We start from the raw sequence: 13,103 nt of genomic DNA, 5'->3' as shown, positions 1-13,103 counted from the left end.
GGGAGAGTGGTTTGTAAACAGGCAGCTCTTCACAGGTCATCTCCAAAGGAGCAGCATTTGTGCAGCCCTCGGTGAGGACAGTCATGCATTAGTCCCATCAGTGACCCAGCCGCCTCGCCGTTACACATCCACGCATTATACAATTATGTAACTCTCACCCCTTCTGCTTTATTGACAATCAACAACCGAAATTCATGGACCCAATCTGACATGGATTTTAACTTCTGATCAACTCCTATTGATCAGCGTGTCCCTAGGTGCCTTGCCTCTTACCCATTAAACGCTCGGTGCATGCGCATCCGCTGCTTCTTTTTTGCGTTGAATTCAACTTCCAACCTTTCCTGCATTCCTAGGGAATGTGAGGAAGCAGCAAACGCTTGGGGATGTCTTGAGTGCTATGGCACACAGCTCATGCATGTCGGTCCACTTTACTCCGAAGCTAGGAATAGGAGTCACTTTACTTTCATTCACATTAAGGAGTAGATCCATGCTGTCAAAGCAGCCCAGAGGCCTCCAGAAGCAGTGGGTTGAACAAAACAAGTGCTGGCATTAGCAGCAGGAAGAGGAGGAGGTAGAAATGAATATGAAGGTTAAGGACATTTCAGAAGAGACGGTATCAAGGTTTGTATAATGTGACAGGGCTGGTTTCCCTTGGTATAGCACATTACCCGAATCCAGTTTCTTTGACAGAGGAGTTCTCGTTTGAGTTCACATCATGTCACTTACATCCTGTAAGCGCTTAATCCTGCATAAGTGATAAAATGTCACAATGCTGTTACGTTCCTTTTGCTAGTTTTGGCCAGGGGATTTATTCACATTCAGGCTTAGATTCAGTTCTGATGCTGAAAACAGGCACGGGCAAAATCAGGACTGGTTTTTGTTTTAAAGATGATGGGAAGAATGTTCTTTTGTCAGGTCCTGAGAACCAAGCCTGAAGGTGAGAAAGACACAATCTGTTCCCAGCTGTGCCTCTGACTTAATTCTTTGTGTTCCTGCTATTCTCCTCTAAAAGTACAAAACAGTTCAGTATATATAGGTCGAAATGTGACTCATCGGAGTACGTGCCGGGGAGGCCAGATATTGCAAAATACCATTATTGTGTGCAAAATCAAACCCAGGCTTTTTCACCTGCGGGACCTGTATATCTCACCTATTGCCTGGATTATCCAGGTTACAGCCAGTATTCTGCTATTGGAATTTGGGTTGCAGCATAACCTTTTTCCAACTTCTACCTGCTTATCACCAAAAGCCTTTTTTTTTTTTTTTTTTTTTATTCTGAATGTGCCTGCTGAGCAAAACCTGCATTTGGAAACTTCTAAATACGAAGCTCTCATTGGTCCACAGAGAAAAAGAAATTCATCAAGTTAGTAATTGAAGAGTTCTCAAATGCAAAACTGAAACTTAAGCAATAAATAAATAAATAAATAAATAAATAAATAAATAAAGTGCAGATTTTCACTGGAGATCCATGAGGATGTTGGATTGAGCAGTGCTACCAAGGTATCAGCCACAATGAGACAGAGACTGTGGTGTGCCTTTTCAGAGGAACAATAACTCAGATGCAGGAGCATAACAAGGTTACAGCCGTGCTGGATTGAAATCTAGTTTTCTGAATCCAGCACTTCAGAAGGTTGCATGTGTCACTGGCAATAAATAATGTGAAATGAACAAAGACAACTTTTTTTTTATACACGCACATGGGTGTGTGCTTATGTGTGTGTATATGCATATAAATGCTGTGTATAGAGAGAAGTGAACATTCTGAGAAGCTATATATGTATATGTGTAGCATCTTACACATATAAATATATGGTCCATCATTCTAATTCCATGCACAACTGCACTATAACCATTGTGGTTTATAAGATCACACTTCATATATGCATGACTCACTGGCTTCATTCATGTTTCCATATGTATGTAGAAACATAGCAAAGCAGACATTCCTAGAGACATTGCAGGACAACCTCATTGAGATGGACATTCTCACCTCCTCCCGACATGACGGTGCTTACAATGATGGGTATGTGACACTTACGTGGTCTTCCTGTTTAATGTACAGTCATCATGATCCTTGCATGAAAGCATTTGGTCACATCCATGATGTTTAAGGGCAACACCATTGCTGGCCTCTTCCATCTTGGCTTTAAAAAAATGAGGTTCTGGAGCAATGTGTCCTGTACATATTAATGGCAGGTTCATTAATATGCTAGTGATCCACAGCATTCCATTTGCTTTTTTTTCCCCTTGTTTTGAAAGTCATTGCATTAGTAAGAAGTACCTACAGCAATTCCGAGTCCCATATAAACCCAGATTAATTTAATTTTGATAATGATCTTAAACCGTTATTGTGCTGGCAGCCTGATCTTTCATTGTTAAGCTGGTATTTTTCATGTACCTTATCATGCAAAAGGTACAGTGTCTACTAGTGGTATCTAAATTGAGCCTTTGATTTTGACTCAGCCGCCCATTCTGATGTTTTTACTTAACTTTTAATCTCTTAACTTTTAAGTTATAAACAGCTTCTAACATGACAGTGCCAAAAATGTCACTCTTGTAGTGGTACTTTGTAATTTGGTAGCCGCCCTTAACTGAAGATCTAATTGATGTGCTCGAACACTGCAGGTACCTCTTTGCTCAGACCAGATACATCTGCCTAAACAAATACTTCCTGAAGCACAGAAAAGTATCTGAGTCCTTGTACAAATGAATGTTTTGATGTAGAGCATTAGTAGAAATAATGAATCTTCCTCTAATGCTCAGCAGCCATGCTTTGAGTACCCATAAAACCATGGCTGTAATAGTACAAACACCTGTTTCGCAGAATTATATGTCACTTTATCCCGCACAAATCCGTGGCTTTTCTGCATGGTGATGTTTCTGCATGTGACATTTCTCCCCGTGACTGCACGAGTGACTTCAAGGGGAAAAGAGAGTCACGTCTGGTATAATCCACTGGCTCGACTGACTCCCTCGGATCCATGCTGATTTGATTTATGCTGGCTGCAAGTCCGGCCCCATAAACCACAGCAGAAGGTGCAAACTGTACGGGGGTCTGCTTCTCAGTCCTCACAAGCAGCATTTGTGTTCGACATCAGCATGGTGAGAGGAGAGTCGGATCCCTTTCCCAAATTTCATTCCCACAACTGGAATGCCTTGCACTTCATCACGTCCCACCCAAAGCAGGTTTTCCGTTCAGGATCCCCGTGGAAGGAACTCCCATCGGGACATTTCATTTCAGGAGCTCATGGGCTGCAGTGGTTTTTATTTGCATTTTCATGAGTCCTCATGGGCTGGCTCTCAGGCTGCGGTTGCAGTAACGGGCAAAACACGGCGCCTCCCAACGTGTCACTGGACAGGAAACACTGTTGCCTTTGACAGTAATTCACACTTTTATAAAAAAGAGGCATCAAACTAAGGTGCTTTGTGGAAGCAGGGACCTTTCCCCGCTGCCTGTAGGCAAGACTCAAGCTCTGGATTTGATGCTTTCAGCCATCACCTTGTCCAGGTGGAGGCAGTGTGAATGTTCCCCTCTGTGACAATTTGGGTGCTACGGAATGGCTTAAGCTCTCCTCCCCCATCTCCATTCAGCGATGCAATACAAAAAAAAACGCTCTCATGCAGTGATCAATGAATTGGTGAAGTCCCCTTTTTCCTTACTACAACCTACGCTGCTGTTGCCTTCCAGCCAGGAGCGGGAGCAGGCCCTCGGTGCTGCCCGTGCCACCAGTCTGTCGTAGCTCTGCTTGGGGTTTCCGTGTCACCCCAACGCCAGCTTTTCCACAGAGGGGGGCTCCTGCCCTTGAAGGGTTCTCCGTGGCATTGCTGGCGCTGGGTTTTGTTTTGTATTTTATTTTTTTTTTTAATCGTTCGTTCGGTTTGGTTTTCCTTTACTCTGTGTGACTTGCCATTGGTTTTTATTCTTCTCTTCCGTGCATGCTGCCCGTGTCTTTAGCCAGCGTTATGTGGAGCTGCTCTCCTCGTCCTGGCAGCAGTCGCCATCCTCTCACCCCACGTCTCCCCCCCTGCTGCTTCGATTTGTGTGAGGAATCACTTGTTGTTGGTCTTTCTTCCCTCAGGCACTTCCTGTTTAAACCTGGAGGCACTTCTCCCCTTTTTTGTACCACATCGCCGGGATATCCCCTGACGTCCAGCACTGTGTACTCACCTCCCCCTAGGCCCCTTCCTAGAAGTACCTTCTCTAGGCCTGCCTTTAACCTGAAGAAACCCTATAAGTACTGTAACTGGAAATGCGCAGCCCTGAGTGCCATTGTCATCTCAGTCACACTGGTGATCCTCCTGGCGTATTTCATAGGTAAGCCTATTTCTGGTTTTATTTTCCTTTTTTTTTTTTTTTCTGCTTTTCTTTCCTTTCTCTACAAATTCACACATGATGCAAACGCTTAGGAACCAGAGGGTCAAACTCATGATACGCGGTAATGGGGAGATAAGGCCTCCGCTGACTTAATTGAGGTTGAAGTGCTATGGCAGGGAGCAATATTTGACCTAACACGCATAACGGAGCCAGAAGGGCTTAGCAGAGTGTAAGTCATACGTTGTCCTCCCTTTAAACCGAGCAGACTGCTCGCTTTCTGCAGAGAAAAGCGTAACTGGAGTGAGACAAACCCACCAGGTTGTCTAAAACCAACCAGAAAATTCTGATTCAAGCAGGCAGTGAGGTGCATGTCCTAATCACGGCCGCATCCAGGTCAGTGGGAATTCTCTGCCATTGACTGACAGGGTCAGAACCCAAATCCTAACACATTTTATTCTACCTTTTCATGGCACTTCCCATTCATTTAAGCAACTATGCTGAAATTCTCAGGGTTGCGTGAAGGAATAGGGAAGGACTGAGTTTAGATTGTGGTCCAACAGAGCCTTTTTAAGTAGGGGGAACTGGGGACAATTTGCTATTTGGGTGGAGAAGCATTTTTTTTCCTTGAGCTGTGCATGATCTGAATTTATGGGCTGTCAGCGTTCATTATGAAAGTAATTGAAACATTAGAAGTGAAAATTGTATTTTGCCTTCCGTAAACTTGGGGTGTTAATGTTACTTTTCCTCAGTCAGAGCTGATATTTGTCTTACAAATGTCTTAGAAAGGTCCGTTCCTCCACTCCTCTTGTAAGCTGTCAGCGGTGCAAACTCGAGTTGTCAGACACTTGGAGATGTGATCATAGGTAACAATGCCCGGGTCTCATGGCGCAAATGAGTCTTTTTGATTTCATAGTGGCTTCCTGTGCACTAATGATCTATAAAAGGTTGTGGTTAGAATTACAAATCTTAGCCTGGATCGAAAGATTTCTGCTTTCATTTCACATGAGTGTAATTAGCACTACCACAAAGGATTGCTTTTACTGTGCTCCTTTTATGTACACTTCCTTAATGACTGATACTTCTCCACTCCTGCCTTGTATCATACTTCGGTCACTTTCATGCCTTCCGTAAGAGGAGCAGAAATGATTAATTAACCAACATTAAATCAGCAGCAGTTTGATGGAATATGCAGTCAATTTTCATCATTTGCTATGTACATTTGGACTCGCCTTTCTCATTTGTCTGGTATTCTCCCCGTGCCCAGAACATGGTTCCTCTGGACATTATCTCAGTGTGTCAGAGGAGTATTGTAACTCAGAACAGCGGTGCCTGTTCATTCTGACGGAGGATGTACGTGCCATTTGATAGATTAAGAAGAGTTTGGTGGTTTGCCGCTCGCTGTTCCCCTGCTCAAACCCCTTTTTCAGAGTTCTGGAAAGATCAGGCTTTTAAAAACCACAGCTTAATGTGGCTGAAAGGTAGGTCCATTGAGTACTCTCCCTTTTTTTCCCCATTCAGATGAATCCTGTGGCATCCGCTAGGCTCCGTGGCTGGCTGGCGAGGTGCCAGAAATGCTGATCAGGTTGAACTGCTGTAATTATGGGTCATAATTACTAATTTCTAAAGGAACTATCAATTATTAAAAATCAAATTCAATGGTTCAATTCAGCATAAACATATTTAACAAAGGTTGTCTCTACCAGACCCAGCGTTCTAATCAACAAGCAAAAAGGCAGATATTTAATTAGATTTTGATGAAAAATTGTGTTTAATTTCAAGTATAATCAATTATTAATTACTGTAATGAGTGACTCTGGCGGGGTTTACTAATTAACTCATTTAAAAATTATGAATAACCTTTTCATTTGTAATTATTTTCTACATCCTGTCAAGTTGCAGATGAGAATTGTATCACCTAGCCCAAAAGGAAAAAAAAAGAATCAGGGAGTCAAAATGTTTGTGCTTTCACTAAGTTAAGCTTAGATGTTTTGCATTCAGATAAAAACTACGCAGTTATTTACTGAACTGCTTCATTCTTTAAATAACCTGGTCTGTTTGCAAAACAAGTGGTTGTTTTTCCTACAGTATTTTTTTCCCCCTGTTTTTGCTTAGTTGCATTTTCTTACAAATACCTTTTCTCAATTAAGAAGTATCTTGCTCTTTTTGATGCCCCAGGGACTGTCTGAGTGGTAAGGTACAACTGATCACAAGCAGGAAGGACTAACCTATATAACACCCTATCAATGTTAGGAACATTACTTGCCAATGACCATTTTCATCCTGAAAAGCAAACTGAGGTCATTGGGGACACTTCCGTTCAACTGGATGGTCTTTGGGTCAGGTCACAGGATCCGAGGATCATGGAGTGGCTGGTGGTGTCGGGCAGCTGCGGGTCCCTGTGGTGCCAGCCCTGCTCCAGCAGGGCCACCCCGAGCAGGGGGCCCAGCCCCACGTCCAGGCGGCTGCTGGAGATCCCCAAGGAGGAGCCCCCGGCCCCTCTCTGGTCCCATGGCAGTGGTATAGCATTTCCTCTTTTTTTTTTTTCTTTCTTTATACACTGATCAGTTCATGGAAATGCTTCAGAGTAATGTCTGGGGCTTCACAGAATCATACATATCACAATCCTCTGTATAAATATTAAAAATCACCCATTGAAGTCCTTACCTATCTATACAAGGAGCTAGGGACTTCCAGAATGCTGCTCTTGCCAATCCTTTTTGTGTGACAGATGCTCAGGCACAACTGTCATGGGTGGCCATCTGAGGCAGGCAGAGCTGCATGTAAACAACGAGGCATTTGGTTGTTTCTCAATTTCTTTGCTGAAGACAGTTCATCTTTTAAATTCATCTGAAACACTTGCTAAATCGTTTGTTTAAGGCTGAAAGCCAGAGTTTCTATTTTTTTAAGACTTTCACATAGAATCATAAAAAGGTTTGGGTTGGAAGGGACCTTAAAGCCCCCTTAATTCCACTCCTTGCCATGGGCAGGGACACGTCCCCTGAGTCCAGGCTGCCACCAGCCCCCCCCCAGCCTGGCCTTGGGCACTGCCAGGGCTGGGGCACCCCTAGCTCCTCTGGGCAGCCTGGGCCAGGCCCTCAGCACCCTCAGAGGACAGAATTTCTTCCCAATTTCTTCCCGAAGCTTCCCCCCTGCCAGGCTCCAGCCGCTGCCCCTCATCCTGTCCCCCCAGCCCTGACCAAGATTCCCTCCCCAGCTTTCCTCTAGGCCCCATTTAGGTACTGGAATGCCTCTGTAAGGTCTCCCCAGGGCCTTCTCTTCCCCAGGCCCACCACCCCCAGCTCTCTCAGCCTGGCCCCACAGCAGGGTCCAGCTTCTCACCCCAAACCACCCCCAGCTCCCTCTCCTCAGGGCTGCTCTCCAGCCATTCTCTGCCCAGCCCGGATTTGGGCTTGGGATTTGGGCAGGACCTTGAACTTAGCCTTTTGAACTTCATAAGGTTCACACAGCCCCACCTCTTGAGTCTGTCCAGGTCCCTCTGGATGTGTGCTGGAGGGGCTGGATGCAACCATCCAGCCAATTCCTTACCCACCGAGTGGGTAAGATCCATGATCCATGTCTCTCCAGTTTAGAGAAAAGGATATCATGCAGGACAGCGTGAAATGCTTTACACCAGTCCAGTTAGATAACATCAATTGCTCTTCCCCTATCCACAAGGGATAGGGGATGTAACCCCATCGTAGAAGGCCAGCAAATTTGCCAGGCACGACTCACCCTTAGTGAAGCCATGTTGGCTGTCACCAATCACCTCCTTATCTTCCATGTGCGTTTTTATGTAGATATATATATTTTTAATAGTCTGAGGTTCACTAATCTTGCTGGGCTTTTTCAAAGAGGAGAGAAGGCATAAACAGAAGTCCCTGAAAGCTGAGCGGCTGGTATCGTGTCAACGTGGTGATCAAGCTTGAAGCTTTTGCAGGTCTGAGTCACTGGTCTTGAAAGATAATGACAAACAAAATATAACAGAATGTATTAAGCACCAGAAGCGGGTTTTCATTTGAATTAACCACTTTTTGATTGACTTGTTGCCACCTTTTCAAATATTCAGAGACACACGGTACGGCAGCAGCAACAATACGCGTTGAGGTTTGGTGCACACACAGTTTTTGCAAATCCCAGGAGCTCTACAGTCGCTTGCCTCGTGGGGTGAGAACACCAAAGAGAAAAGCAGCGGCAGGTTGGGGCTGTAACATTAAAACGACAGGGACGGCCCCGCTGGAGCCACTGAAATGAAAGGCCTCTTTAAGCAGCTTGTAACTGACCTGCAAATTTGCTGTTCCAGGGGGTCGGGAAGAGACACTGCTTTAAAATTAAATCGTCCATTTTAGGATTTGTCCCTTCTATCGACATTCAAACGATGAAAAAATTCCTGGCTTTTGCTGGGATGGGAAGGCGTCTGTATGGAGCAGAGCTCTGCCTTGGAGGGGCAATTTAGAGACAGAGATAATACCATGAGGTGTGTTGCTATCTGAATACTTTGTCTGCACTTTCTGTACCTGGTAGATGCCAGGCCTGATAACACAGCTCTGTAAGGAGTCTCTGACATTTCTGCTCTGCTTGGGAGGAAGATTTCTGAGTTCAGAAATAGAAAAGACCTGTTTGATTGTCCAGATCTCCATGCCCAGCAGCTGTTTGGCTAGATCCGCGGAACAGTTTCTAAATGAATTAGTGATGGAGAATAGTTTCTTTCTTCTGAAAGAGAAGGTATTATCCTCTGCCTGATGTACATTCCAGACGAGATGGGAGCACGATTTGATGTAGTTAGGCGCTTGCAATTTTCCTATACTTAAGCATGTGTTGCGGTTGCATTGCATGAACAGCAAGAAAGATGGACATTTGATTTAAATTAAAGTTAGGGCTGGAAAACACATTATGAAGCCAAAACAGCCATTCTCTTGATTGGAGTCAGGTCTCCTCTCGTCTGAACTCCGTACAGACGCAGCTTGCCTTCAAGAACAGCGTTGCTTGCTATGGGCAAAATGCTTTGACAGTAAAACGGTGCTAGAGCTATGATGTGTTTATAAAGTGCCTTTCCTTTCGTTGTCTGAAGATCACCCTGAAAGCTAACTTCAGCTGAGTTTCTCTCTGATTCTTTAATGATATGTAGTAAACCCAATTTAAAGCAGCTCTCCAAAGCTCTTAGCTATCTAACTGGTTAGCTGTGGATGTGTAACATAGCAATTACTGTGGTGTTCTCATGCCACTTGAGATCAGTAGGAAAAGTTGCTATTTCTTAATTCTTAAAATTGAGCTATATTTATTCTATTTGTATGCCTTGATAGTAAGGTTTTTTATTCAACTTAAAATATAAAGCATTTTATTACCATACCAACAAGTTTCTTTCATTTTCTGCTTTCAGATTTCTTTTTTGATCCCAGATTAAGCTCTGTTTTGCTACTGTTGCCATTTGTTCTTTTGATTCAGAGGGATTTTTCAGTGTTTTCCATTTCCATCTTATCTTAAATAAAATGCAGAAATGGTAGTTCAACAATCTGTTCTAGCAAAGCCTTTACACTATGAAGTCAATCTGCCACCAAAAGAAGAGCTTCCAGGTCCTTTTTTGGTTCTTTCACATATTCCACAAGCTACTGCACACTTGGTAACTTCAGGTCTCATTTTCTTCATTTCACCCTTCATCTACAAAAACTGTGAAATCCATTTTGAGAAGTGCTGTGGTACCATCAGCAATGTATTTTATGTACAGTAGATGTTTGTAAGACTCAACATCTCAGGATACCGGTTGAGAGGGACCGTCATCATAACTGCGCACTGTCATTTTTATGTTATCTAGTAGTGCCTGAATTTGTGGCTTTTTTTTTTTAGGTTAAAGCTGACTTTGGCTGTGCCAAATGCATACGAGCACGCTTAGTGCCAGTCCCTCACTAAGAGTCTTACAATTTAAATGACATCTAGCTCTTTCTCTCCAGTTTTCCATTTTGAAGGAGATTAACATACCATCTGATCATGTCTCATTGATGCAGTCATAGAAACCTTTTTTAACTCCTTATACACAGTGACATTTGGGAAATGTGGGCCTTATTCTTCTCTTGAACGTGCTCTTCTTAACCTGGAGCAACTCCATTTACTTTAGCACTGGTTCCAATGTAGTCAGTCGAGGACATTGATCCTGGTGTCTGCAACAGGAGTTGGACAATGCCTAGAAAAGTCTCTCTGTATTTTTATATATTCCTGATTGTGGAGATTGATATAGTTAAAGACAAAATACTTCAAGAGAGGTGCTGACCTTCCATCCAGTTCTAAATGATCCCACTGCCTGTTCTGGTGATGAGCTCCAAATTATCTCGGGTAAGCTAAGACACGAGATGAGTCTCAGCCACTTGGAGAGATGCTGTCAAGGGCAGCTTTCAGCTCGTCTTTAAATGCACGATTTCAGACTCCGTTTTGGTGTCTTTCATTGCAGCTTTAGGTGCATGGTGGTATTAATTATAACTCCCATCTTGTTTTCCATCATCTACAAAGTCAGGAAAAGCTGTTTGTATTATTGGAGGACTGTGTGCATCTTTTTTTGGTTTGGATTCTGCTCTGGGTCTTTGGATAGCAGCCACTGTCAGCTTTAAAGTTCAGAGGAAAGGAAGTACAAGAGATTTAACTACAGCTTTAAAATATGGGTTATAAAGGTACAAGGTCCTATTTTAAAGCTGTGCTTGTGAAGATCAATTCATTCAGGTGGGTGGTAAAAAACTTACCATAGAAACTCTATTAAAGAACATTCACTGTTTCAACCTAGATAAGATCTGCAAGCTGACATTAAAAATGTTGAGATAGGAGAAATATGCAATGGTGCAAACACTATTGAGAGATGCTGCCAGAAAATATTACTGGAAAAAGATAGTAGAACGTAATATAAACACTCTAATTTTACTAGAGCTGCCCAGTGTGCCAAGTGGGATAGGTATAAAAATAAGAAGTATTAAAATGTAGGTGGCATTGGATGGCAACACATTCTGAAGCTCAGCAGCAGAATTTCTGCTTTGCAAAGCAGTTAGCACTCCTCCAGAGTCTACCCTGATATAGAGCACGTTCAAATACTGCATCTTTTACAAACTGGTTCGGTGTTTATTGGAAGTGAGAAGAAGTAGGAAGATTCTCTTAATTTTCCTTTAAGATTTTTTTGTAATTCGTAATGTTAAAAGCCATAAATGCTATTCAATCATTTAGTCTGACCTGTTAGGACACCGCAGGCTGGTAAACTCCAGCTCCTTAACCCACTATTTTAACACAGACAAATCACATATCTACTTCAGATCGTTGTTTCCCAGCCTCACCGTGCAAGGATCCCATTTACTCTTTTGGGCTGTAAAAATAACACTGGACTTTTATTCAGGCCAGCTAGTAATTGGTAAATTTCACTAGAAATTTTAACATTTCATGGTTTTTTCGCCAATCATGATGATTTTTTAGCACTTACAGACAGCTGAGGAATATTCCTCTGTCACTGCCATCCCTAACTGAGCTTACTCTCATGACTGGTTACCCACACAAATGTCTGGTAATTAAAAACAGTGAAAGAAAGCCCATTACAGAAAACATTCCTTCTTTCTGTGCTACTTGCATATTACTTTTTGCTGTTGGAAAGTGCTTGTTTCTTTAGTCTGAAAGTCATCCCGCATTAAATCAAACGCTTTACAAAACTGTAATTGTGTCAAAATATGAGTAAGTGTTTCTTAAGATCTATTTTTCAGAAAAGCAGTATAATTGGCCTGAGTTACCACACATTCACTTTCGTTATTCTTCCTCGGATGAATTCGGTGTTATGTTTTCCATTATTTTGTCTGTAATAGATGTCAGGCTACCCAGTGTAAGTGACTTGCATCTTCTTTTCCCTTCTTAAATATTTGCACAGCATTAACCCTGTTCTAATCTCTCGGTAGCTGGTTCAGTATTAATCAGTGAGTCAGATTCCTCCTCTGCTAGCTCGTCTCATTTACTGGGTACATGTTAAATGAGCCTGCAGATTTAAAAATGTTTGTCCTTGAATAGATGTAGTTTAATATAATTCTCGGTTATTAATGGACTGGAAAAAAAAAAAAAAAAAGTTATTTCCTGTGAAATAATTGCATTATCCCAGTTATTTTCAAAAACCAGAACAAAAATACTTACTGAACATTTTAGCCTTTATTAAAACATTATTAACAATTTCCCCATCTCCATCAAGTAAATAGCTAAATTGTTGCTTAGTTTACTGGGTTTCAATACGCTTAAAAAATGCTCTATTGTTCTTTCTTCTTTCAGGCCATGGATTTTTTTTTCTTCATGTCCTTTATCAACTTCCTGTATGGCCTTAGATTTATATAGATTACTCCCTGGTTCCCTGTTGTTCTGTGTGTGTGTTTTTTTTTCTTATATATTACTTTTGTATTTCTGCTTATTGTTTTATTTTGACACTGAATGAAGAGGTCTGTTTGTCAAAGTCGGGTCCTCTTTCATCACTGTGGGATCTCAGGGAGAACGGCTTCCTTTTAGAAGCAGACCACCAAAATGATTGAGTCTGGAACCGGTCGAAAGGGGACCGAGGCTGTATACCCAGAGGGCTCCGTCTGATCCTGAGGTTTGCATCGATGCATCACAAAACCAGGCATCGGTCACGTAACACCACAGTTAGCCCTTCAGCTGCCTGATCCCTTCTTAAATTTAAGAATGTTTAATGCAAGGAGGGATGAGTTTAATTTCCCCCTCTTTTTAGTAAATGGCAAGATACGAGCTCTCAGCTTTTGTAAGCTTTTATCAGTTGCTTTTAGTGAGTTTTTAT

The 13,103-nt window shown here is 42.5% G+C and overlaps 1 protein-coding gene across 3 annotated transcripts in view; it reads left to right on the top strand.

Annotated features, from left to right (window-relative positions):
• TENM4 (teneurin transmembrane protein 4) overlaps positions 1–13,103 on the top strand; it is a 597,100-nt gene that overhangs the window by 395,746 nt on the left and 188,251 nt on the right. For 2 of the 3 annotated variants that reach the window (XM_082754368.1, XM_082754367.1), the window contains 2 exons: positions 1,925–2,023; positions 4,080–4,315. In XM_082754368.1, the coding sequence (XP_082610494.1) occupies positions 1,925–2,023; positions 4,080–4,315 (335 nt within the window). The remainder of the gene's footprint in view (positions 1–1,924; positions 2,024–4,079; positions 4,316–13,103) is intronic. The other variant, XM_082754369.1, reaches the window with a different exon arrangement.

The sequence above is a fragment of the Aythya marila genome (genome assembly GCF_965140915.1).
Source record: "Aythya marila genome assembly, chromosome: 1".
Lineage (NCBI taxonomy): Eukaryota > Metazoa > Chordata > Aves > Anseriformes > Anatidae > Aythya > Aythya marila.
This window is presented reverse-complemented; position numbering and strand designations above follow the sequence as displayed.